Here is a 27318-nt window from a genome sequence, read left to right as displayed (position 1 = left end):
GGACCAAGAAGAGAAAACCATAGACCCAGAGACATAACACAATGATCAGGAACTTGTGATAGCTAACTAACACTTCGGTCAGGAAGTGTTAGCTAACCTTACCATCATCATTTTGCAATGTAGAAATGTATCAAATCAACCCGTTGTACATCTGGAATTTATACAATGTAATGTGTCAGTTATATTCAATAAAAATAAATTAAAATGTTAAATGGTCAGGAACTTACAGAAAGCTGTGTGTGCGTCTACCTGGGTGAACCTCATCATCCTGTCTTCTCTCTCTCTCACATGAGAGAAGCCATGGCACCTCAGAGTCCCACCTCTTAGGATAGGGACAGTCAGCCTTAGAGGCAGGATTCCTGGGTTCCCACACCTTCTTTCCTCCTGTCTCAATCCCATCCAAAGAAATTCTACATCTTCAAGGCCCCGTGGAAGAAAGGAACGGGTATGAGGCAACCGTGCTAATCACGGAAACTTCACACACATATCGGGGACTGAGGCCAGACCCACGCCTTGACCTTCCTGTGATCTACTTTCCCCTCAATCTGGAGACTTCAGATGGAGCAACACCTACTCTCATCCATACATATGCTACCCAGAGCCAGACCCACACACACGCACTTGCACACACACACTCCCAAATACCCTGGGTCACACACGTGCTCATGTATACACATTGCACACCCATTTACACGCTTCCGCATGTGCTTACCCAGAGAAACATACACGTTTATGTATTCACCGTCTTGCACTCTGTCTAGGTATCTTAAAGCTATCTTTGTGTTTATCTGACCTTGAAAACGGGGGATAAAAATGAGACAACGTGTATAGGGGATTTTCTCTGTAAGTCCAGAGCAATGCCTTCCAAGAGAAATATAATATGAACCACATGTTTAAAATCTTTTGGCAGCCACATTAAAACGACTAAATTAATTTTAATATTTGACATAATATACCCAAAATGTTATCACTTCAGCATGTAGATAATATTTTAAAGTTATCGATCTATTTTACTTTTGGGGGGTACCAAGTCTTCAAAATCACATATGTATTTACACTTGAGGTGCATTTCAATTCGGAAGGGCTACATTTCGAGTGCTCAATGGCTGCCGTATTGGACAATACTGGTCTAGAGTGTTATTATATAATAATTTTCTCCCTTTGGAAAAAATAAGTAAAAGACTTTTTGACAATGTGCAAGAAGTGTTATGTTCTAGGTTTAAAAGATATGATTAAATTCAAGATAGCTTTGGAATGGTCCCCCAAGATCTGGTGAGAATAATGTTCTCTTTCCTAAATCATTGCCAACCTTGTCTGCTCCAGGAAGATCAACCGAACAGTGAGTAGGTGCCAGCTCCTCCCTCTGATGATAGAAAGCAGCTAGCCATTAAGTAATTCAACCCTTTTCTGATGTAACAGCCACAGAGATGGGCCAATGGGGAGCTGGCTTTGCTCTGATGGACAGGTTCCGGGGGCGGGACCACAGGCTTGCACCTTTCCCTGGCTCAGGTGGGGCTAAGACTGGCTTCTTGACCTTGAGAAAAAGGCAGCAGTGCCATTTTCTCGCAAGCACCTGGAAGGGCAGTCGCCACATTTCAGTCTTGTCTTGAAAGTCTAGAGGACATTAACCCCTCAGCAGAGCCCTACTTCCCTGCGTGGTACTCGTGACGTGAGTGGGGAACAAAGTCCCGACACACAGGTTCAGGCAGAGTGAGTACCACAGCTTTATTTGGGAGCCAATGTCCCTCCAGGGGCCAATGCTCTGGTAAGTACAGAAGGTTGTACAGAATAGAATAGAATTTAATAACGCACCAAGTCCCAGAGTCAATTGAGGTGGAAGAAGGTTCCTGGTCCGGGAGAGGCTAGTGGGCCCATGACGGGTCTGAGGAAGCCAGTCTTGCAAGGAAGAACTTCGGAGCGTTCCGGTATCGGTATCGCCGCTTGCATCTCGCAGAGGACTCAGTGAGATCATCGGAGTGTCTCGCTCAGAGCCTCGCAGAGGGTCTTAGCCTGAGCACCCAGTCAGACCACTCATGGCATTGCTCTCGGGCTCTACTTTTATCCTCCTTTCCCTGGACTTGTTTACTTCTTAGGTGACAACCAGAAGTTGTTTTGGTGACTGTGTCTATCATTCAATTTTGTTGTGCTCAGTTTCACACAAAAACGTGTTTTTCACTTCACTCATATCAGTCTCACACAGGTGTGGCCATACTCCTAGCTTGCATCCCTACTAGTAAACAACGTGTTTTGCAAACCTCAATCCAACATATAAAATACATTTTATATGCTCTACACACACACTGGGAGATCCACAAGCAACCATGTCACAGTGACCTTTTAAGAAAGAAAATGTGTCCTAATCAGGGATTGGCTTAAGCACATGATCCAGGCCCAGCCAATCAAAGTCTAAGATTTGGCACGGGGCTGGGCAAATGAACTAAACTCAATCAGTGAGACTCAGGCCCAGGACTTTTGTGGGTTAATGAAGAAAAATGGCATTCTCTCCTTTCCCCCCTCCCCTGGGGCTGTCACACCAGCAGAACGTAACCCTAAAGCTGTGACAGGGGAGAACCTACTTGAGAGAGTGAAACCAGCACTGAGGAAAGTAGACCCTAGAGTCAAGTCCTAAAGATATCATTTGAGACCCTGGGTTTAGCTTCCTGAATCTGTTGTTCTAACCTTGGCCTCTTAGTTACATAATCCAGTAACTTCCTTTTACTTTTGCTCAAACTAGCTTGAAGTGGGGTCTGTGGCACTTGAAGAATCTTGGCTGCCACCGGCGGCTGGGTTGTTGGTGAATGAAGAAATAGAGGCTCAGGAAGGGGGCTTGCCTATCCAAGGTCACATAGGCAGTAAGACGTGCTCTCCAAGTCTGGGAATGGAGGCTAACCGCTGGAATTGAGGGCTCTTTGAGAAGAGCTCTTTGATAACTGTGCTGGAATTGAGAAGACCCTTCTTGGGGTCCAGTTACAGGGGCACAATTGGGTGGGACTTGGAGACAAAGGCATACACCTCAGGATCTTGGGACAAAGGAGTACTCCCCCTCCCCCAAATCAGTGACGGAGAGGGACAGGCAAGGCACTAAATTCACGTTCTCTGGTCCTGGACCCACATGTGAGTCAGTGGTCTCACTCCAACCCCATGGCCAAAGTGGGGTGAGGAGGAAGGACCCCTGGATTGAAGGGGAATCCCTGGATTGGAGTCTGGGTGGGTTCCTCAGGCACCAGGAGTGTTTATGATCTCACTCATGGCCCCCAGGATCAGACAGGGGGCTGTGCCATCATAGGGGGTGGGTGGTAGTGGAAGGAGAGTCCAAGACATCCTGAAAAGCAGGACCCCACGCTAACACCCATTCTCCATACCCCGGAGCTTGCTGCTGGGAACTGTGACTTTTGAATCTAGGGTCGCTTTCAAGACTGGGCACCAAGTGTTCTGAGGTCTGCATTTCTCAGGGGCTGGATTTTAAGATCCCCCCAGGTTAAGATTCCCAGGAAACTGGACCCTGAATCACCTGGGTTTGTGCCCTCAGGGATGCTGGAATTTTCCTCTTAAGGAATTAAGTCCAGACTGAAACCAGTGTTATCCAGGCTGACGTGGGGACTTGATGCTGGAAGCATGACTCTGTCCAGGGTATATACGTGTATACGAGTATGTGTCTCTATATCCTCATCCTATCGGCATGTCTGTGTATTTCAGGGATACTTCCGGTGTCCAAGTGTGTCTGTGGGTATAGAGTCTTCTGTGTGACAGTGGTAACTGGGTTGTGTTCTGTGTGTGCAAATGGCCACATGTAACTCTGTGTATGTAGTGTGTGTACACCTGGGTGGTATACCTGCGTGTGTATGTGGCTGCTTAATCTACAGACATTTCCTGAGCACCTACTATGTGCCATAATCTCCTTTAAGTACCAGAGATACACCAAAGAGCAAACAAGTTCCCTGCCCTGTGTCTTCATATTCAAGTGTTGATGAGGGTGTGCGTATGTGCCCCTGTGGACTGCAGGTTGTAACTATTCGAAACTGTACCTGCACGTGTGAAAACTTGAACCTGTGGTGCTTCGCCTCTGGTAGAAGTGCTCAGCAGGCCCAGGTGAAGACTTTTCTGTCCACAACCCAGGCTTTGCCTGAGCCTTGGGGTTCCTTGATGCGGTGGGGAGTGACTAAAGGAGCTCAGGGCTCTGGGCTAAGAGATGATTCGGGGATCCCCCCTGATCCTGGGGCTGCTGCGGCCCTCGAGTGTATGTGGGGTGGGGGCAGGGATCCCCGTCTCATCCAGACCCAGACCCTGGATGAAGCCTGATTGTGGGGGCTGTGGGAGAATGACCAAGCAACTTCCTGGAAGTCCGTCAAGGTGGCCCCAAAGATAACACTCACTTCCGCTCCTGAAGGAGGCCATGAACCCATTCTCAGAGATAGAGGTGGGGGCCAACATGGGAGGAGGGGTAACGGGGCAGAAGAAAGACACAGTCGCCCCCTCCCCATCCCTGCCTCCCTCTAGTGTCTACACGCCCCACTCTTTTCAGAGACGCAGGATCAGTTCCCCACACAAAAGATCCTCTTCAGCGTTTTCTCAGGGTTTATTTCCAGCCCCGTCCCTCAGAAACCTGGCCATGCCCCCGGGGCTCCAGCCATTCTCAGGCGACCTCAGGCGGCGGCCTGCAGACGACAGCAGCGAGCTCCCGTCCAATCCATGCCCGCGCACTGGCAGTGGCAGGTGGTCTCGGCGCGCACATCCCACGAGCCACAGGCAGAGCCACACGTGCAGCCAGTGACAGCGAAGCCTGCCGGCAACAGTGAAAAAAGCTTGGACCCCAAGTCCGAGGCTTGGTGGTGGAGGTCTAGGGAGCTGGAGGCTCCCAGACCAGGTAATGGCAGTCCTGTGCGTGGGCTGCGGGGAGGCTGGGGGCCTGGACACCAGTGTCCTGAGGAAATGGGGTCCCGCCCCTGGGACAGGAAGTAGGCTGGGGCTGCAGACCAGTACCCTAGGGAAGTAGAGGCTGGGACTCCATGGTCCTAGAGAGAAGTGGAGGCTGAGCATGGGGAAGGGGTTTACACGGTACAGGGAACAGAACTGAGAACATGGACAATGGACTTCTGTACTCACCTGCGGGACAGGTGGCCAGGTCCCCCCTGGAGGTGACACTCCGGCAGTCCAGACCAATATTTCCTACTGCCTCAAGAACTGCAGGAGAGAGGAGGAGAGGGTCTGTGGGACCAAGCTGCCTAGGCCCTGGTGGCTTGGAAAGAGGCATAGGATTTATAAAACTCCCCTGAGGAAGGCCCAGGTGGCCCAGGCCTTTGTGGAGAGCCCAGGTGATGGGGAACTCATCTGGAGCGTGTGGTGAGGTGGGTGTTTTGGAGGAAGAAGGGATTGGAGCTTTGGTTAAAGGTGGAGCTGGATGGGGTTGGGATTGGGTTGGGTTGAGGGTTGACGTTTGCTTAAGGTTGGGTTGGAACTTGAGGTTTGGTTGGGGTTAGGCTCAAGGCAGAGGTTTATCTGGGATTGGAATTAGGGTTGGTTTGGGTTGGATTAGGTTGGGGTTGAGCTTTGGTTCAGGTTGGGGTTGGGGCTGATTGACCTTTGCTCCAGGTCTGGAATCAGAGGGGCCTCTGAGGCCCCTGCTAAGGTTGGATGTAAAAGTCCTTACTTAGGGAGCTGGTGACATCTTGGATCTTCTCATTGATGGCTTCGTCCACGGGACACAGAGACTTGCCATACACCAGCAGCCCCAGGACGGGGAGGAAGAAGAGAGAGAGAGCCTTCATCCTGCAGGGCTGGAAGAGGGAACCCAAAGACCCACAGCTGGGTCAGCCCCTGCCCATCCTGGGGAGGGTCAGGCCCACAGAGCATGTGGGATCCACAACCCTGGGTCCCTGTGGGGGATGGGGCTGGAGGCCCCGCTTTGTCCCCAGTTCCCGGACCAGGGCTCTGGGAGGAAGCAGGAGCAGCTGTTACTTACCCTTTAAGCAGACTCAGCAGGCCAAATCTTGGACTCGAATTCCATGCTGCTGCCACATCTCCCTCTTTAAAGCCTCTGGGTGTGGGGCTTCCTGTCTTGGTAATACCACCGTTTGCCCTTGGCACTTCCTTCCAACATCCGGGGCCAAGAGGAAGCCCCTGGAGCAGGCTGCAGGGGCCCAAGGGTGGAAGCTTTGTCCTCCTTTTTGCCTACCCCTCCCCACATCCGGGGCTGGGACTGATCCAGAAGGTCGCGCCTGGGGGATGATTCCAGAAGCCGTATTACACGAGACAGGTAGAGAAATGAGTTTGCATGAAGGGTTGGGGAAAGCAAACATGACCACAATAACATCCCTGTGTGAGAATTGCAGACCATGTTGAAATGCCTACCAACGATAGAATGGATAAATAGAACCACAGTTTATTTCCTCAGTGGAACAATCTACAAGGGTCTGTGAGCCAAATCCAGCCTGCTCTCTATTTTTGTATGACCCATGAGCTAAGAACGGTTTTTACTTTTTTTTTTCTAATAGAAACTGATTTTTAAAGTTGTGTAGAAGACACATAACAAAATTTACCATTTTAGCCATTTTCAAGTGTACAGCTCAGTGCCATTAAATACATATACACGGTTGTGTAACCATCCCCACCACCCAGCTCCAGAACTTTCTCATCTTCCCAAACTGACACTGTGTCCCCAAAAAACACTCACTACTCTCCCCTCCCCCAGCCCTTGGCACCACCATTTACTTCCTGTCTCTGTGAATCTGACTCCTCTGTGGACCTCACATAAGAGGAATCACGCAGTATTTGTCTTTCTGTGTCTGGCTTGTTTCACTGAACATAATGTCCTCCAGGTTCATCCATGTTGTATAGCATGTACCAGGACTTCATTTGTTTTTAAGGCTAAATTCCGTTTTATGTCCCATTTTGTTTACCCATCCATCTATTGATGGACAGTCCAGTTGTTTCTTGGCTATTATGAATGATGTTATTATGAACATAGGTGTGCAAATATCTCATGGAGTCCCTGTTTTTAATTCTCTTGGGTATGTACCCAGGAGTGGAATTGCTGGATCACATGGCAATTCTATATAGTTGAACTTGTGGGGGGAACTGCTAAATAGTTTTTATATTTTTTAATTGTTGAAAAAATATTTAGTATTTAGTGGCAGATGAAAAGCATATGACATTCAAATTCCAGTCTCCATAAAGTTTTCGTGGCACATGTCCATACCCATGTTTTTATTATCATCTGTGGCTGCTTTAGCAGAGGTGAGTAATTGTGACAGAGACCATATTGAGGCAGGACACATTGAGGTAGCCTAGGAAATTGACAACCCCCTCCAGGGTACTTAGATGCTTCACTGGTGACACCAGTAACAGAGTGAACGTACCTACAGCTGGAGAAAAATAAGAACCAGTTTCTTCCAACTAGGCTGATCCCTAGGTACAGGGCCTGACCCTTAGCTAATTATAATGTCATTATAATCTCATTTGCACATTGTGGCTACTGCGACTCCCATCATGCATCTGACGCCATGACAGTTCCAGAAAAACCAAATAAGGAAGAAAAAGCAAGGAACGGAGGGTACCGCCCAGGGGGAGAAGATGAATGAACCACATCAATGAGACATCACTAATTCCCACCCTGGGAGGGATAAATATCCCTGATCGTGACTTCCTCAGGGCGACTCTTCTATGAGTCCGCCCTCACTTTCCTCTCAAGTGTGTATTTTCATTTTCAATACATCACGTTCACTTTCCTGCGTCGATCTCACTCTTGAATTCTCTCTTGCATGCTGCTCTGGGTTGAGTCCTCTCTTGGATATCCCCGTGAGCCTCTGGCGATATGGCCCACAAAACCGACCACGTTTACTATCTGGTCCTTTACAGAAAGAAGTGTTGTCCCACCCTAGTCAATCGCAATGAGTGTGAATGAGAGACCAATGAATGGATTGCAGCTACATGCAGTAGTCTGGATGATTCTCACCAATGTAATGGTGAGCAAAAGCGCCCAGACACAAAAGAGAACGTACCACAGAAATCCCTATTTGTGTACTTTTCTTTAAACTTGTTATATTTTAATACAAGTGATGTGTGTATGTGTGTGTGCATGCATGTGTGTGTGTGTGAAATCCCTGTGTGGATACAACAGTACACAGGGCCAAACATAAGCAACATTTACTGAACACCTACTACGTGCCAGATGTTGCACTAAGCATTGTGCACCATGGAGGGAGCAAAGGGGCATTCCTGCTCTCGTGCAATTTGCCCTTGTCTGTCCGGAAAGACAGACACCAAGAGAACACTTAATCAGCCTCCAATTCCACCTGTCATCTGTGCCCTGAAGGAGAGGAACGCCATTCTGGGAAAACTTCTGACAAGACTTCTGACAAGAATCTAGTCTCAAAATACAGGAACACAAGAAGGTTTTTGTGGAGGGAGAGATGGCTGAGTGGAAATTGGAAGATGAGCAAGCATTAAACAGGAGGACAAGCCAGAGAAAACATTTCTGGTGAGGGAACTGCATGTCACAAGGGGCAAGACAAAGGACTCCAGTTTTGAAGAACTGAAAAAACACTAGTGGGGCAGGAAGGCAGAGAGCTTAGGTGGGATAAATGAATTCCACAGGCTCCCTTCTTTGAAGACTGTCAACCAAGCAAAAGTTTAGGCTGTAATAAAGAATAAGTGGCATTTAATGGAAGTTGGGGTTCGTACAGGCAAAACATACAAGGTGTAACTCTTTCCTGCAAAGGAAGGGTTGCTCACTAGGTTAACAGGGCTTGGTTAGTTCCAATACACAAACAAGGAGGGTGAAAGCTACAAGGAGGTCAAGTCCATAGGTGTCCAGCAGCAGTAGTTGTTTCAGGATGTTTATGGTTCAGCCTTGAACTGAGTTAGCAACAAGTTAGCAACAGAAGAGCAGCTCTGAGAACCCACGCACAAGACATACAGAGGCCCCATTTCTGGAATTGCCTCCTGACTGTATTTTAAGTGGGTCTCCTAGTAATTCTTTTTCCATGTTATTATTTTTTTCATTACCAACCCCCACAGTTTGGGCACAGGGTGGCTCGGGAGGTGGCAAAAATCATTTTTTGAGAGCTCACATTTTTCAAACCTTTTAGTCTCAGGACTTTTCAGATAAAATCTTTTGAGGGATGCAGGAGTGGGCAGCTCTGATAGAAGAGTGAAAAGCAGGGAGGATATATGGAACCCCTAGGGTTCCCTGTGGACTCAGTTTGCAAACCATTGGTTCAGTAGCAGGGAAAGTCCGTATCATATGTCCCTTCTCTTTTTTAAAAAAATCCCGGGCAGCCAGGGATTAGACTCCTGAGCTCTCAACAACAAGGTTACTGGTTCAATTCCTGCATGGGATGGTGGGCTGCACCCCCTGCAACTAAGATTGAAAACAGCAAGTGGACTTGGAGCTGAGCTGCGCCCTCCACAACTAGATTGAAGGACAACAACTTGGAGCTGATGGGCCTGGAGAAACGCACTGTTTCCCAATAAAATTTTTTTAAAAAAGAAATCCTTTCATTTCCCGAGTCCTACCAGTGACTCTTGAGCTCTGCTGGCTTTAACTTTGCTCTTAATGCTATCTAATATAATTTTCAGGGCCAAATTTTTAAAAAGTACAATAGGATAATCATATACTTAGAATTTTTAAAAATCCATTTTATTGAGGTATGTATACTTTCCATACAATAAAACTCATCTATCTTAAGGATTCAGTTGGATGCATTTTAACAAATGTATATACCTGCATGCTGCATAAATGTTTTGTTTTTCACAAGTTTTTTTTTTTAAAGATTTTATTGGGGAAGGGGAACAGGACTTTATTGGGGAACAGTGTGTACTTCCAGGACTTTTTTCCAAGTCAAGTTGTCCTTTCAATCTTAGTTGTGGAGGGCGTCGTGCAGCTTCAAGTTGTTGCCCTTTCAGTCTTAGTTGTGGAGGGCGCAGCTCAGCTCCAGATCCAGTTGCCATTGCTAGTTGCAGGGGGCAGAGCCCACCATCCCTTGCGGGACTCAAGGAATTGAACTGGCAACCTTGTGGTTGAGAGCCCACTGGCCCATGTGGGAATCGAACAGGCAGCCTTCGGTGATAGGAGCTCTAACCGCTTGAGCCACCGGGCTGTCCCCCACAAGTATTTATTTAATCAGTGTAATTTACATACAGTAACATTCACACTTTTTCAAAAAGATTTTATTGGGGAAGGGGAACAGGACTTTACTGGGGAACAGTGTGTACTTCCAGGACTTTTTCCAAGTCAAGTTGTTGTCCTTTCAGTCTTAGTTGTGGAGGGCGCAGCTCAGCTCCAGGTCCAGTTACCATTGTTAGTTGCAGGAGGTGCAGCCCACCATCCCTTGCGGGAGTCGAGGAGTGGAACCTGCAACCTTGTGGTTGAGAGCCCACTGGCCCATGTGGGAATTGATCGGGCAGCCTTCGGAGTTAGGAGCACGGAGCTCCAACCGCCTGAGCCACCGGGCTGGCCCACATTCACACTTTTTAGTGAGTTCTGAGTTTCGACAAATGCATAGTTGTAGAACTATCACTACAAAATAATAATTTAAATTACAAGTGGGAAAAAAAGTGATTTCTGAAAGATCTGAAGGAAATCTGTCCTGAAGCCACAGAAATAGGATTTTTCTACCCCATACAGCTAGTTTCCCACACAGGTGGTTTTCCTGTGACCTTGTGAAGACCTTGTGAATATTCATAACTGTTACCAGCTCATTTTCTCTCTGTTAATATACATCTGCCCTTGAAGGGTTATTTTGAACAAAGCGTCCCTGTGTGACTAGGAAGACTGGAATCTGTTGCCACATTCTGTGAAACTGACCTCCACAAGCAACCTGCACTTCTGATTGGTTGCCTTGATGGATGCTAACTTGTTGCCCTGGTGACACTTTTGGGATGACACATGGTTCTGTCAAATCAGAAAAAGAATCATTGACACTTGCTTCCAGTCTGTCCAACATGAATGTTTTAAAGAAAAGGAAAAGCTTTGCGGCACTGCCAGATTCCTTTAGCAAAGAGTTGGAGAATTTTGCCTCTTTTATGTCAATACTGGGGAGGCAAGGGGGGGGCTCCACCTTGCAGAATGGAAGGGGACAGGCAGATGGCTCTGGCAGAACCCACTGGGGCCAGGCTGTGTTTTGGGGCAAGGAGCGGCACCTTGAGGGTGGGTGGTGAAAATCGTGGCAGTTTCCAGTGTGAACAACCCGAGACTTTCCTTTGCAGAGACCCACTCCTGCCTCTCAGTGTTCCCCTGGCTCTTGCCTTCTTATAAAATATCATCAATCATTCACTTCCATGCTCCCAAGCCAGTTCTGAGATGATTGTATCTATTAATTGTTGAATGCTCATGCCTGTGTTAATCAATGTACACATAGGATCTCATTTAATCACCACCACCCATTCAGGTAGATATGATTATTATCTCTGCTTTACAAAAGGTGAAGCTGAGGCCCAGAGAGGCTAAGTGATGTGCCTGAGGTCACACAGCCAGTTGGAGGAGAAGCTGGGATTTGAACTTGGGTGGTCTGGCTCCAGGCCTGCACATCTCAGCCCCAAGAAATGTGTGCTGGTGGGAAGATGGGTGGAGGGGCTCCCTGGATGGCCACAGCCACTGTCCCAGATTTTCTTTTAAGAAATGAAAGAAAAAGAAAAAAGGAATGGTCTTTTGAGAATATTCCTACAGCTATTCTTTTTCTATTCAAGAAATGACAGAAAGAAAATGTCTCTGTTTAAAAAAGAATTCAAAGAATTCAAAAGTTTATAAAAGAAAAGTTCCTCCATATTCCTACTCATCTGGAGTAATCAAGAAATGAGAGGGGGTGGTTTTATGAAGTAACCTGCACGCTCCCCCCCAGCTGAGCAACTGTGAATAAAAGAGAATGGTAAGGGGTGGGGAGAGGTGGAGGAGCGTCTGGCCACAGCTTCTGAGAATAAAACTGGACCACAACCCCGAATGCCTCAGCCTCTACTACTGCCACCTCCCGAATTCTCCCAATAGCTGTGTACAGTTTTACAGACGGGAAAATGGGGAGATTTCAGATCTAGATTTGTGTGATACCAAAGTCCATACTTTTAACCAATGCATTTTCCCACCCATACCATAATGCGAAGGGAGGGATACATGGAGCAGGGGTGGGAATGCATGGAGGGCAAAGTGGGCAGGAAAAGCTTTGCAGAACCCACCTCAGGCCCAGCCTGACTCTTGAGGCCCAGCCCACCCAGAAGGAGTTATCTCTCCAGCCCCTTCGTATTGTATGTGCCATGTCCCTCCCCTGCCCAGCCTAACCAAGCAACAAAGGCAGACACTCAAGGAGGTTCAAGGATGTGAGGGGGCTGGAGCTCCCTTCCTGGGATGGTGTCCTGGCCCAACCACTTACTAGCTGCATGGCCTTGAGCAAATGGCTAAGCACCTCTGGGCCTCAGTTTCCCTGTCTGTAAAATGGGAGCATTATTAGTGACTACTTTGTAGGGTGAGGTTAAGTGAGTACTTCCCCCCCTCCAGTTTTACTGAGATAGCATTGACACATAATGCTGTGTAGGTTTAAGGTGTACAACATGATGGTGTGATACATGTATATATTCTGAAATGATTACCACATAAGATTAGTTAACACCTCTGTCACCTCATATAATTACCTTTTTGTGTATGTGTGGTGAGAACATTTGAGACCTACTCTCTCAACAACTTTCAAGTACACAATACAGTATTATTAACTATAATCACCGTGTTGTACGTTACATCCTCAGAACTTACCCATCTTCTAACTGGAAGTTTGCTCCCTTTGACCAACATCTCCCCATTTCTCCTGCTCCCAGCTCCTGGTAAACAACCCTCTACTCTCTGTTTCTATGAGTTCAGCTTTTTTGGAGTCCATATAAAAAAACCAAACTCATAGAAATAGAGGACAGATTGGTGTTTGCCAGGGGCTGGGTGGTGGGAAATGGGTGAGGGTGGTGAAAAGGTACAAACTTCCAGTTATAAGATGAATAAATTCTGGGAATCTAATGTACAGCATGGTGATTATAGTTAATGATCGCACTGTAGTATGTGTTTAAAAGTTGCTACAGAGTAGATTTTTAAAAGTTCTAACCACACACAAAAAACTGTAACTATGTGAGGGGATGGATGTGCTAACTAACCTTATTGTGATCATTTCACAATATATACACATATCAAATCACTATGCTGTACACCTTAAACTTACATAACGTTATATGTTAATTATTTACCAGTAAAGGTGGGTCGGGGAGATAGATTCCACATATACGTGAGATCACACAGGATGTCTCTTTCTCCATCTTATTTCATTAAGCAAGTACTTTGTGTGAATCTATGTAGACAATATAGATGGGGCAAGGCACATAATAAATGCTTCATAAATGTCGCTTTTTTTAATCATTATTTCCCCAGCCAACAACAGGGATTCAGACTCTGAGTGGTCTCAAAAGTGAACTATGGTCACCCAAGCTGGAGGGGCCCCCCTTCCTGTCCTGTCACCTGAATGCTCCAGCCCCGGGTACCCCATCTCTGGCCCCACTGGAGCAGAACCTTCCCACTCACAGGGCAATTTCCTCACCCCAGACGCTTTTACACAATGTTCTTGGCAGTAGCTGTTGGTTAACTTGTGTTTTAAGATTTTGAGCAACTTTACAAAAAGAAAAAAGAAAAGGAAGCTTGCCCTGCTTCCTCAATGCCTAAGTTCATCAGGGACACTGGCACCTCCTCCCTTCTTCACTTTTCTCATTTCCTTGAGCTTTTCTTTCCTCATTAAGTCACAGTCACTTCCTTTTCTGCGCTGGGACCACGAAATTCCCCCTCCCCCAGACTTCTGGCACTTCTTACTCTGCCCCCTTCCTCTGCCAGGGTCCCTCCCAGGTTTCAGGTTTCGCTATCCCCCCCTGGCTCAGTGGGCAACTCCCGTGTGCCCAGGACCCTCACATTTTTCAAGTCAAGCAAGTTCATGATCACAGACCTTACTATCCGTTACCCACGGGTAGAGAATTATCACCCTGTAACACGTTCCCAACCTCAAGAACATGGGTGCTCACTTCCTCCCAGGGGTCCCCCAGACTGTCCAAAGCACTAACGTTAGCCTGAAGCATCCCTTTTTCTCATTTTGTGGGATCCTCCTTCTTAGCACACACAGAACCACTGCTCAGCCCAGGGCTGGCCCCCATTAGAGTGTTAAATAATCATATTATGTCCATAATTATGTCCAACAGTCTATCTTTACATTATATTAATCTATGATGATGATGATGATGATGATAGCCAGTGGTTCCTGGTTGCCCCCTGTGTTTATAATGTGACTACCAGTGACTCTGAGGTCTGTCCCTACCCCAGGCTTCCCTGATGAGCACATGAATTCAGTTGCCTCCTGGGTATCTTGAAGATAACACATAAGAAAATGTATCAGGTTACCGCTGAGGGGCAGTTCTTTTGAGAAGGACCTCAGCTAATTCCAGCAGAAAGAATGGTAAGGTTGGAAACAATCTTCAAGAAAGAATGGATCCAAGTGGCGAGAACCAATGGCTGCTAACACTTTTACGTGGAGAGTTGGTCCAGTGGACACCCTTTCATTGATCGGAATGGGGGGAGGGGTGCTAGATCGGCCAGTAAAAGAATGCGTATGGTCAGGCAAGTTAAGAAAGTTTTTATTGTAAGAGACAAAAGTTTATCAGGCTGAGCAAAAGATGGCTACAGCCCGGGCTGCACGTCTAAAGGAGACTTGCAGCCCCGAAGGAGGGGGTGAGGAGGGTTGTATAGGGGCTGTGCTGACAGGGGAGCATTGTTTGAACAGAAAATGCTGACTGCCTGCAAGCCAGTAACTGTTTTGTGGCGTTTTCTCTTATCACAAGTTTGGCTCTGTCTGCAGGTGCAAGCCAACAGACATTTTGTTTTCTTGCAGACATGGCTCTGTCTGCAAGTCAAGGTCTCTGAGACCTGACATTCAGAGACCTAACGGGGAATGTTGAGGAACAAGCTACCTGAGGTCACAAAAAAGCAACCAGTCAAATCCAGAATGGGGGCCATTCCCAGGATGAGAAGAGGACCCCAAAGAAAACACACCAAGTCGTGATAAATGCCCCCAAGGAAGCAAAGCAGAGGCCTTTCCAAGATGGTGACATTGCAGCTAAGATGGAAAGGAGGGAGGGATGCGAAACTTTTGGAGAACAGTCTTGCAGGCAGGAAAACAGCAGGTGCAAAGGCCCCATGGCAGGAACAGTCCGGTGTTGCTGGAGCAGCTATGGCCGACTGGTCCAGGAATGGAGTGGGGCCGGGGGTCTCAAAGGACACAGAGAGGAGGAGGTTGGATTTCATTCTCATAGGAGGGTTTTGAAGATTCTAGATCATGTGTGTGGAGGGCTTGGCAGGATGCCTGGGACGCTGTCAGGGCCTGATACTGCCGTCTGCTGTGGCCCACAGGGGCCCATGCATGTTTGTAGAATCAAAATGTCCTTAGGTTAGAAACATTACATCACCTGGGGACAAATAAGGGACACAAGTAGAGGCGGTTTAAGCAACAAAGTTTTGTTGTGGCTGCGTACTGAGTAACCCCTGACCTACTTTCTGGACGTTTCTAATTGGGGTCACCCAAGCTCCAGTTACAGACGCGGAAGATCAAAGAAAGCGGAAAATCGAGCCATAGCGCCCGCTGGTGCTCACAAGCGGTCTGGCAGGAAGACCGCCAAAGCCCCGGGAGGCGTTTCGTTTTACTTTAAAACCGTCTCCCTCCCAATTCCTCTGTCTCCCGCCAGATAAATCGCTTCCCTGCCGAAGCCCGTCCGGGAGACGTGCATCCAGGTTGGGCCGTCTCAGGAGTCCGCGCCGACCCACTTTCTCTCCCGTCCTCCGCCACCCATGCGACAACCTTGCTCGTCCATTTTTCTGCTCTGGTGGGAGTCTCAGACAGATCCTAGAATTGCTGAATCAGTTTTGTACTTCTCCAAGGCCCCACCTATAAACTGTGTGCACGATTTTTCTAGGAAAGGCGTCCTTAGATTTCCCTGAATTCTCACAAGGTGACCTCCGAATCAGGGCCAAGTCCCAAATGAGCAGGGAAGGAGGCTCCTGGATGTCCTGTCTCTGCCAACACCCTCCTGGTCCCAGCCTTGTATGGGCTACATTCCCAGAGGTGACAGAATGGAAACAAGCGTCGTTCCACTGGGGGTGGGGAAGCATTATACCCAGTGTACCTCCCTCCCCAGGCACCCAAATCTTCACCATGGCCTTCAATGCCCTGTGTGGCTCTCGGATTTTGTTGCCCCTCAATCCTCTTCCCCTCTGGCTTCATTCCACTTTCCTGCATTTGCCTCCGAGGTGCCCTCCCCTCCTCATTTTCATTCCCAACTCAAACTTCACCTCCTAAGGAAAGCCTTCCCTGACTGCCCCCAACAGGTGGATTAGGGTGTCCTCAGGGCTGCTAGTCTCCTCGGCCGTCAGTCCGCTTGGCTGCATGTTTATGCCCAAGACAAGGATTCTCGTGTCTTATTAGTGCTATGGGATTCACATCTCATCTTAGCTAAGTGTTCTGGGCTGAACTGTGTTCCCCCAGAATTCTTATGTTGAAGCCCAAACCCCGAGTACCTCAGAATGTGACTGTATCTGGAGACAGGGCCTTTAAAGGGACAATTAAGTTAAAACGAGGTCATTAGGGTGGGCCCTAATCCAATATGACTGGTGTCCTTACAAGAGGGGATTAGGACAGACAGACACAGAGGGCAGAGCACGTGAGGACATGGGGAGAAGTTGGCCATCTGCAAGCCAGGGACAGAGGCTTCAGGAGAAACCAACCCTGCCAACACCTTGACCTTGTAATTCCACCCTCCAAAACTGAAAATAAATTTCTGTTGTTTAAGTCATCCAGAATATGGTACTTTGTTATGGCAGCCCTAGCAAATATACCCAGTAAAGGCTCTGATAAGTCCTGCAGTTAGGAGCCCCTGGAAACACCCTGGGGGTGGGGAAGAGAAAGAGCGGTGGGAACCCGGCATGGTCTCTGTGTGCTGGTCCTCATATAAATGCAGTCTGATCCTGGGAGCTGGAGAAGACCCCTAGCCTATGGGGCTGCATAAGATCTCCAGCCTATGGGGCTGCAAGGCTCAGTCAGGACAGTTCCTGGGGGCTTATAGGACCCGTCCTACCTGTTAATACTAAGAATCCCATTGGAGCACCCAAGGTAACTCTAGTGACAATGCAGGAATAGCAGCTGTCACCCATCAGCTTTCTGCCACCATCTCTTATTTCCTCTGCAAAGCAGTGGCCATTACTGGCCCCATTTTTCAGATGGGGAACCCAGCAAGTTGGCCAAGACCTGACAACTAATCAATCTTGGAGCCAGTATTCAAACCAGAGCCCAAGTTCTTAACCTCCACTTGGGCTTCAGATGCCCTCTGGCAGGGCAGTAGGGTGTGGTGGAATGGGGTGGGGGGAAGTGATGTGGGCACTGGCCCCAGACAGAAAAGAGTTTATTTTTCTGGAAAGGGAGTTGGGCAGGTCAAGGTGGGGGTGGGAGGGTCAAGGCAGAGAAACGTTCTCTAGCTTCTGGTCCAGCATCTTGAGGTCGTCCAGGAAGCGGGTTGGAGTGAGGATGTGTGAGGAGCCTGCGCAGGAGGGGAGGGTTGGGGAGATGAGGTCGCTGCCTCGGCTCCAGACATCCCATCCCCCAACCAGGGTCCTCGGGAGACCAGGCTTTGACTCTGAGCACCTCTTAGAAACACAGGGGTCCAGGCCTCAGGTGACCCCTTCCCTGGGAACCAAAGCTCCAGCCCCAGTGAAACACAGGTGTTCAGCCACCTCTCCTCACCCAGGGCTCTCAGACACTAGCCATGCAGAGGTTCCAGCCTTTGGGGACCGAGTAGTCCAGCTCCCAGCCCCACCCCACCCTAGCGACCCCAGTCCTGGCTACTCACCAATGAGTACCTCCCACTTGCCGTCAGTGGCCCTGGTTACTTCATAGGCGGCCCTCATCTCTGACATGGCCACGCCGCCCACAATGTAGATGATGAGCCGGGGCCCTGCCCGGGCCTCCACGCCAGCCTTGTTCTTGTGCCAGTGGCCAAAGCGGGCACTGTGTATGTTGGGAGGGCGGACAGGTCAGTAAAGGTAGGAGATGCCCCTGCCACCACGCCCCTCACCTAACATGGGCCTGGGCGCCAGTAGGGGGGTACCCAGTGCCCTCACCTGACAGCAGCCTGGGAGCTGGGCATGGGGGCGGGGTCAGACACGAAGGGCCATAGCTTGCGGTCCAGCCGGTCCTCCACGGCATCCTGAGGCGAGAGGGGGAGGCTTAAGAGAAAAGCTCCAGGTGGTGGAGCCCTGGCTCTGGAAGCCCCTCACTGGTGTTTCAGGAGCCAAGATCCGGGCAGACAGAAACCACCATCTGCATCTCCAGACCTTGGAGGACCCAGGAGTCTGAGCCCCTAACCTCTCGGGAATCCAGGAGTCCAGGCATGCAGGGTCCCTGGGGATGGGGGAGTCAAGGTCACTGGGCCCCTAAGTGGGTGGAAATGCCAGGACGCCACAGGGACACCAGGCAGGAAGCCAGAAGCCTGGCCCCTGGTCTAGTCTTTTTTGCTTTTGGGTCCCAGGGCCTGGCATGAAGAGGGAGAAGGGGAAAAAAGGGGGCTTTCCCAGGGACAAGGGAAGAGAATAGAGGGGGATAGAGGAGGGGACCAGTGGGTGGAGAGGAAATGAGGCTGCCCCACGAGGGGCCCCTCTGCTGCCCCAATTCCTCAGTGTGGGTTTGGGGGGTGCCCCCTGACAGAGCAGACCGGATGCCAGCAATGAGGGATTTTCCATTAAGCCCTGAGGCTTAGCACCGTGAGCATGAAGGGCGCGGAGTCGCTGCCTGGATCAGGGCAGGGCGTGGTGGTGGCAAGAGAGGTCAGGCGCCTGCCCCTACCTTCCCTGTGTCCACCCCCACCCGTGGTACCTCCATCACATCCTTGATGACTGGGGTCCAGCGAGACAGCTGATAGGTGGGCTCCAAGCGCTCCCTCCGCTCTAGCCGGCTGGAGGTCCCAGGACCCTACAGGCAGGGCATGGTGGGCCGGTGGGGGAATTGGGGAGAAGGAGGTGGGTCATAGATGGGGTTGGGGGCTCATCTGGCTTGGGGAGAGGTTGTAGAAAAAGATAGAGAAATGGAATAGAGAACTAGAGAGAGAGGAGAAAAGGAGAGAATGAGAGAAAGAAGGAAGAAACAGAGACAATGAGACAAAGAGGGCAAAAAGAAAGACAAGGACAAAGAGAAAACAATGAGGAGACTAGAGGACACAGAGAAACGGGGGAACCGAGAGGTGGGAGGCAGGGAGATACACAGAACCAGGCGAGAGACGAGAGGCACCGCCCAGGGATGGAGACTGGGTCAGGGGAGGTGGATGTGTTGGGCCAGAGAGAGACAGGAACGGCTAAGCGGAAAGCTGAAACAGGAAGCTGCGCGTGCTGGGTGCGCAGGGGGGTCCTCTGAGATGTCCAGGAGCCCAGGGTCGACTGTGTGCCCTCACCCCAATGCTGGCAACGCTGCTGTCCACCCCGGGATTCAGACCACTTACCCCACGTTGCACCACCAGGACCTGCGCTCTGACTACACCTCACCCCGCCAGCTTATCGTGTGACCGAGAGTTGGGGACAGCCCTGGTGCTCCCTGGTCCCCAGACCAATCACCACATAGCATTCTATTCCCCCAAAACCACACCATACCCTGTGGATGCCAGCCCTGTGAGGTGACCTCCGCCTCCCAGGGCCCAGGCTGACTCAATGCCCTCTTCCAGGCACTGCCCCTCCCCACACCGACATTGGCCCAGGCTCTGATCCCAGCATACCCCGGGGTTGGTGACAGTGGCCCCCAGCTGCTCCAGGTTCCGGATGAGGCTGCTGTGGGTCTGCACGTTGGCATGCTGGATCAGCTTGGCCAAGTTCTCCTCACTCACACCTGGCCAGGGCGGGGATGGGTGGGATTCTCATGGGGGGGTGTCTGGGAGGGTGGGAGGCAGAAGGTGGCCATGTGGCTTCCTGGGTTAAGGGATGGTGTGTGAGGAGGCCCCAGGGCCTGCAGTGGGGAAGTCCTCAGGACCAGGAAAGAAGTCACAGGAGGGAGTCCTGATGTTAGAATCCGGGATGGGAAGGGAGCCCTGAGGACGTAGACTGAGGGTCCCCTGGAATTAGTTGAGGGACCAAGTTTGGATGAGTCACAGATTTGGGGGCTTCTCTTATGTCAATGGAGCCCTCATGTCAAAGAATCAATGAGGGGTCCCCAAGGTCAATGGCAGGGTATCTGTGAGGTCTGGCATGCCTGGTGAGCTGGGGCATCTCAAGGACAGGGAACTGTGGGGTTGGGTAAGTCCCAGGATTCCTGGAGACCGTGGTGAATCAGGATGTGCTGAGGCTCCCACCGCCCCCCACCTACCATTCCGTAGAAGGATGTAGAGCAACAGGACCCGAATCTTGTCATAGGCGGGCACTGCCGCGTCCAGCAACACTGGCACAATCAGCTTCATGGCATCCTTGATCTTCTCACCCTCTGCGTCAGAGCCCATGGCCAAGTCCTATAGAGACTGGAGGTCAGCTGTCCTGCCAGCCACTGGGGGCAGGAGGAGGAACTGGGCAGGGACACCCCCAGGGTCCTCAGCAAGACATTTGTGGCCTGGCTTCATCCTAGTACCAGGTCTCTCTGAAGGTTCCACCTGTCACCGACAAGCCCCGCCCCTCACATTGGTCCACCTCACCACTGGCCCCACCTCTCACACAGGCCACACCTCTCCACAGGCCCCACCTCACCAAGGCTCCGCCCCTCGCCCCCTCCCAGCCCCTTCTCCAAAGTCCCTGCCCCTCACACAGGCCACACCCTGTCCTGGGCCTGTCCTGGGCCCGCTGGGCTGTACCTGCTCCACACTGCACAGCTTCTCCACGGAACCCTTGAAGTGCTTCATGCAGTCGTCGGCTAAATGCAGGTGTGTAGAATACTGTGGAGTGGAGGGTGGGAGTTGGGGGAAACAGAAACTGACTCAAGGCAAAGATAGGGTGGCAAGTGGGAGTGTGGGGGAGCAGGTTCCCCACCCGTGCTCACCTTGTTCAGCTCCTTCTGGTACTGTGGCATCTTTTTCAGGATGTGGGACAGGTCTTTGATGTTGGCCTGGGGACAGGGCAGGTGTGAGGTCCCCACTCCACGCTTGGGATCCAGGCAGAGGCCCTGCCCCTGCTCTGCAGGGAGGGGCGTTTTCCTCCCAAGCTGCCCATCTGACGCAGGCCGGCCCCTACCTTATCCGTGGTCAGCCTCTTGCTCTCACAGAATGTCTTCAGAAGCTCCGTGACCTTCCTGGTGGTGAGGGTGGGTAGGGATGAGGTTGGGTGGGGGCTGCTGCCAAGACTATAGTGGCTGCCATAAGACTATAGTGGCTGCCAAGACTGAGGGCAGTGTGGGGGTTGCAGGTTTGGGGGACAGAAGCTGGGGGGATGAATGTACTTGCACCAGGCCATGTGCAAGCCTACACACAGAGGAGTAGGCCGAGGGGCGTGGCTTGTAGAGGGGCACACTCATCGAGGGTGGAAGGCCCACATGGAGGGGTGGTGGTGGTGGGAGGGATTCAGGTGGGGACCACAGTGCAGGGGCCCACACCCCTGCTGCCCTGCCACATGCACATACTTGGACACATCTGCAATGTGCATATGCCGGAGTTCCACCCACAGGTCATCATCCTCGTCCAACAGCACGGCCTTCTCACGGGCCTCGCTCAGCCCGGTGGTCTCATACCTGCAGGAAGAAGAGATGTGAAGGTCAGGGGCACTAGCGGAGGCCCAGGGACCCAGATCTGTGCTGACTGCGGGAGGGAGGTTCTGGGGCCCACCTACCTGTACGTGTCCTGCTGGATATCTAGCAGGTCATAAGCCATGGCCTGAAATGTGAGCTCGTGCAGCAGTGGGGACACGGGGTCAGCCGCCCGGTCCATGATCAGCAGCTGTGAGCGGGTTTTCTCAGGGCCCTGGGGATGGTGGGGGTGGGCAAGGATGAGGACATTGACCCTGACCCTGGCTGGGGCCTCGTCCCACCTCCCCAGTTAGCCACTGACCTCGCCCAGACTGGGAGTGTCTGCCTTGAAGGCGTTCAGCTTGGCGAGGACTGCGTGGGCCAGCTGGGCTGTGTCCTCTGGGCCCCTGGGGGGTGGAGGGTGGGCAGACACAGGGGCCTCAGGGCCTGGGGTTGGAGAGGGCCAAGCACAGACTGGGGCTCAAGGATGGGATTAGGGATGGGAGTCAGGTAGCAGGTGAGGACTAGGGCTGGGGTCACAAGAGGTTGAAGGTGGGATACAGGATGGGGCAGCAACAGGGTCGGGTTCCCACTTGCGGTAGCGGATGGCTGGGTACTCCTGCAGTGTGGCGCAGAGTGTGGCGATCTGCTGGGCCAGCGCCTCAAGCTGCCGTGCCCGCTCGCCTGCCCGGAAGGGGCAGTAGAGGTTGTAGGTGCTATGGGGGGCATCGAGGGAGAACACCTAGAAGGACGCAAGTGCCGGAACCAAGGCTGTAGGTGTGCACCTGCCCCACTCCAGATGCCAGCACCTGCCACTCCCTGGGGCCTCCCTTGGAACCCGCTTTGCCATCCAGGAAGCAGGGTGGGGCATCCCTAACCCATGCCTAGGGAGGTGGAAATACCCCAGCCCCTTCCCCTTGGGTAGGACAACTCAGAGGTATGCTCTACACTGTCCCCTGAAGTTGCCCAATCAACCGAGCTGCAGGTGCCCACAGTGGTAAGAGCTCATTCTGCTCCATGTTGGCTCCTTTCCTTTAGGATTCGCTGTCCTCTTTACTTGTGTCAGAGCCTATTTCTGAGGGAACCTGGGTCATTTGGTCACAGACCCCCACTCCCTGCCCAGGACTAGGCTGGGCTGTACCTGCGCCTCATAGGGGAGGAAGGCAAGGTGGATCTCTTTCAGCGTCTTGACCACCTTTGCCAGACGGGAGCGGCCCAGCTCACTGAACAGGGGCTCAGGGCAGGCTGGGGGGGACAAAAGGAGGCATCAGGCCAGAGCCAACCCCACTCCCCCTGGCCCCAACCACCACGCCTCTAGCTCTCCTCACTCACTGTCGGTGAAGAAGATGTGTGCTGCTTTGTAGGTGAAGGTCGGGGTCCCCCGGAAGTCTGCAATCAGGGCCTGCACTGACTGGGGAATGGGGATCACTCTCCAGGCCTGGCCCGGCACCCGCTGACCCATCTGTCCTCTGCCCCGGCCTCCCAGCTGCTGCCTGTGACCCCATACACGTGCAGACATGCAAAGGCAGGCACACATGCACGCTCACACACACGCGTTCACGTAGGCACCTTCTCTGTGGGGCTCAACAAATAAATGGCTTCCAAGCTGGGGATGGGTTCTCGTCGCTTGTTGATGTCCTCGACAACTAATAAGAACAGAAGAAGGACACGTGAAGGTAGCATTGGGACCAGGGCACGTGGCAAGTCTCAAGACATGGCAGGATTCTGAACATTCAGGGTGTCACAGTCACAACCCTGGAGGCCTCCCATAGAAAAGTATGCATTCTGGGGGCCCACAATGAGTTCACCCTGAGGGTTCAACACAGGGTTCCACACACACAGGGGTTGCAAGCTGGGCAGGCTGACCCCTTAGGGGGCTGCAGCCAGGAGTCCTGCGTGGGAGATCTGCCCATCACGGGCTCCCACACTCAGGTTGCCCATTTGGGGAACATATTTGGGAGGTGACACGCTCCAGGCTGTCTATGCAGAGAGCTGCATACTTGGGATTTCTGGACAATTTGAGGAGATGCCACATGCAGGGGCTGCACCCCTGGGGTCCCACGTTCGGGAGATCCCACCCTCAGGTTCCACCTGGGGAGCACGAGGTGGGGGTGTCCACTCACTGGTGATGCCCTCAGCCAGGATGTCGGACATCTTGCAGCAGGACGACAAAATTCGCATGCTTGGGTGGTCCATAATGAGCACCTGTCCAGATGGACAGACAGATGGACCAATGGACAGACAAGTGGGTAGGAGAGGCCATAGCTGTCCCGGAGTTGAGGCTGGGGTGGTGGGCAGGACTGACGGCTTCAAGAGCTGGCTGCTGGGGAGGTAGGACCCAGGACTCCACCCCCACCCTATCCCACACCAGCCCACCGGATCCCACCCCTGTGGACAGAAGCCTCCTGGGGGAGCTTGAGGGGGTCCCATACTCAAGGCCCTCCACATGGGTTTGGACAAAGCATTCTGCTTCCCCCCTACCTTCCACTCCCCGTCCTTTTTGACACTCCGAATAACTCCGCTCAGAATTTCTGTAGGGAAGGAAGGGGTAGGCTCAGGACGCTGGGTCCTCTGGCCCCACCACACCCCAAATCTTCTGGATCCCTGGCTAGACATCCATCTTAACTGCTGTTTACTCCTCCCCTCCCCCATTCTGTGACATACCTCCTGGTATCATTCCCAATTCATAGACAGGCAAACTGAGGCTCAGAGAGGGCAAGTGACTAGACTAAGGACCCTAAGTGCCCAATGGGGTATAAGTAGCCGCTGGATAAATATGCTAAAATGAACAATGACTGTAAAGCCAGGGCTCCATACTGGTCTTCTTGCCTCCAGAGACTTGGCTTTCCCCTGGTTCCCTGCTCTGAAACGTGCCTGGCTGTGGTCATTCCATCAGCCAACCTCCAACCTCAATTTCCTCATCCTAAAAATTTTAGTTGGGGTTCTGGGAGTTTGAGCCCCACTCTGTCCTGCCCTGCCCCGCGGAGGGGCGTGGGGAGAACGGACGAGGTGGCCACGCCCTGCCAGTGTCATGTCCACTGTTATCGGGCCCCGCAGGGCGGAAGGAGCAGCTGAGGCCGGAACTACCCGAGGCGCCGGAGGGGGCGATGCCCACCCATCCCCCCAGAGCCCACCCGCGCGGCCTGGACGCTGGGTCCCGCGCTGCACGGGACTCTCAGGGGCCGAGCACAGAGGAAGCGTCACCCGCTCCCGGACCCGCGCAGAGGCCTGGACCCGCGCCCTGAGCGTCACACCACCTGGGGTCGCTGATCCGCGCACCCAGCGCGGCCCGGCCGCGCGTGGGGGCCCCAAAGCTCCAGCTCCCGCGGGAGTCCGGGCGTCCCGCTGTGCCCGCCCCACGTCCCGCCGGCACCTTAGCGCGCCCAGGAGTCCGGGCCCCGGCACCTGCCGACGCCACACGTAGCCTGATACCCTGGGGTCCCTGGAGTCCAGTCTACCAACTTTGTTCCGCTCCGGCACCGGAGAGCCGGGACGTCCAGCAGGAACCAAGCCCCGTCCGCCCCCTCGAGAGCCAGGTGCTCGACGCCCAGGTCGGACCCCAGCTCCCCAGTGTCCCTGGCCCCCGCCCCCCAGGGGACGCAGAAGCCGAGCCCGGCCTGGGGCGACACTCACTTTCCCCCACCACCGCCTTCAGCCCCGAGGGCGCCATCTTCCCCAAGGGGCGCCGCCGCCGCTTCCGGGTCTGTCCCGAGGTGGGGGCGTGGCCCCGCGCGTCACCCACGTGGACCCCGCCCCGCGGGAGCTGGCCCCGCCTTCCGCTCACCTGGCCATGCTCCGCTGTCGGTTCTCGGAGAGGAAGGTGGGTCCCCCGTGGAGCGGACGGGCAGATGTGTCCGAGCAAAAGGCATGGAATCGCTGAAGGGGCCCCTCCCGACGACACGCTCCCAGACGAGGGCTCAGACACACTTCCCCTGCTTGTGTGCCGCGAGAAAGGGGGATCGCAGAGCAGTAATAGCCCCTTCACCTGTTTCTCCGTGGCTGAGGGATGCTGCGTGCCCACAGAGGGCCGCGGGGCCACACACCCGTGACCCATTTACCTTTTGTACCCCCTAGTTTAGCAGCAACAACAGCAGCAAGGTCCGGCAACATTTGATAAGCTCAGGTGTTGGTTTGGAGATAGACATGGCGCTAAGCCATCCCTCACTCAAACCTCCCGGACACCCTGACGGAGTGCGGTGTAGACTATGAAACGGCGGCTCAGCGGGACCCCGGTCCGAGGCCGCAGGATGAGTAGGCCTAGTGGGATTTGAACCAGGAGTCGGCCCCAGGGGAACGCTGCTCACAGCCTGGTGCTCACGGGCTGCACACGCACCCTCGCAGGCGACAGTCATGTTTATAGGCTGATACACACGTGGGGGGGAGTGGCATGCTCAACCGCTGGCACACACACACATCTCGATTCACACTGAACTCAAAATTTTAGGGCCTGCTCCTGCCATGTGCCAGCAAAGGGCTGACACTGTCACAGACAGGGCACCCATACGATCGGGGCCAGCAGCACGCATACAAACGAGGTACCGAATTTAAAGCGTGATGCCCATGTGCAAAGGCAGAGTCCTGAACTGGTTCCTTCATTTAGTGTTTAATAAGAATTGGCCAGGTGCCACGTTCTTTGCCGCTTACATGGGACAGGCATGAGACAGACAACAGAAGGTCTGCCACCTGGCACTTGTAGTTGACTTCAGGAGGGAGGGGATAGAAAATAATCAATTCTGCCCTAAAGGGAATAAACAGTGATACCGGTATGATAGCAAATGCCCCTCGGCGGTGCTTTGTTGGGGTGGTACCAGAGGAACTCTCTGAGGGGGTGGCCTTTGGTCTTGACCCTGAATGACATCAAGGAGCAGCCATGCGGCAATCCAGGCAGACAAGAGCAGGAGATGAGGCTGGAGTTAGTGGCAGGAGTGAAGTGATGGTGGAGAAAGGGGCCAGGCAGGAGGCCGGACTTCTGTGGGACAAGGTAGGACTAACCCAGCCGGATCTGCATGGAATTGAAGGGTTTCTGGAACGCGAGACACTACGTGATAAAATTAGGACAGTCCCAGGCAAACCAGGAGGGCTGGACACCCTAGATGGCAGTTTGGGTTTTTCTTTCTTCCTTTCTCTTTTTTCTCTTTCCTTCTTCCTTCCTTTTTTTTCATTCTTTCTTTCCTTCCTTCTTCTTTCACAGCTTTATTGAGATATAATTCACGTATCATTACAATTCGCCCACTGAGTGTACAATTTGGTGGCTTTTGGCATATTCAGAGTTAAGTATCCATCACCAGTCCATACTAGAACATTTCCATTACCCCCAAGGTGTTTGGGTTTCCTCCTGAGGACAATGAGGACCAAAGGAGAGTTCTGAGCAGTGATAGGAGGGGACTCCTGCAACTAAGGAGCGAGCTAGGAAACTATGAGGAAGCTGGGACACCTTTGGCTTCTCGACCTGTCCCCTGGGGGTCTCTCTGTAGGGCCTGACACCCTCCATTATACTGGGTGAGGGCGACCAGGCTTTTGCGCTCTTATGGCTGAATGGTGTCCTGCCTACCCCTTGAAAAAAAGCATGTTGAAGTCCTAACCCCCAGGA

The 27318-nt window shown here is 52.2% G+C and overlaps 2 protein-coding genes across 3 annotated transcripts; both read right to left on the bottom strand.

Moving 5' to 3' along the window:
• Window positions 1–4612: 4612 nt before the first annotated feature.
• Window positions 4613–6022, bottom strand: RETN (resistin). Its single transcript, XM_081076255.1, has 4 exons — window positions 5960–6022; window positions 5648–5774; window positions 5104–5181; window positions 4613–4780 (listed from the first exon to the last, which is right to left on the bottom strand). Exons 2-4 carry the CDS (start codon window positions 5763–5765, stop codon window positions 4644–4646), a joined length of 333 nt encoding a protein of 110 aa, XP_080932381.1. The 5' UTR covers window positions 5766–5774; window positions 5960–6022; the 3' UTR covers window positions 4613–4643.
• Window positions 6023–17433: 11411 nt separating this feature from the next.
• Window positions 17434–25473, bottom strand: STXBP2 (syntaxin binding protein 2). Of its 2 annotated transcripts, none has more exons than XM_081076139.1 (19): window positions 25362–25473; window positions 24210–24259; window positions 23852–23933; window positions 23298–23374; window positions 23061–23139; window positions 22870–22973; window positions 22322–22470; window positions 22051–22135; window positions 21833–21963; window positions 21627–21734; window positions 21242–21299; window positions 21051–21116; window positions 20866–20946; window positions 20391–20529; window positions 19807–19916; window positions 18918–19013; window positions 18167–18252; window positions 17896–18053; window positions 17434–17586 (listed from the first exon to the last, which is right to left on the bottom strand). In XM_081076139.1, exons 1-19 carry the CDS (start codon window positions 25396–25398, stop codon window positions 17501–17503), a joined length of 1782 nt encoding a protein of 593 aa, XP_080932265.1. In that variant the 5' UTR covers window positions 25399–25473; the 3' UTR covers window positions 17434–17500. The 2 variants fall into 2 exon arrangements, 1 of the variants encoding a protein (XP_080932265.1); XR_013995086.1 differs by having other exon boundaries at window positions 17435–17586; window positions 18918–19344; window positions 25362–25432.
• Window positions 25474–27318: the final 1845 nt, after the last annotated feature.

The sequence above is a fragment of the Rhinolophus hipposideros genome (genome assembly GCF_964194185.1).
Source record: "Rhinolophus hipposideros genome assembly, chromosome: 16".
Lineage (NCBI taxonomy): Eukaryota > Metazoa > Chordata > Mammalia > Chiroptera > Rhinolophidae > Rhinolophus > Rhinolophus hipposideros.
The sequence above is the reverse complement of the archived record's forward strand: the minus strand, read 5'-3'. Positions and strand labels throughout refer to the sequence as shown.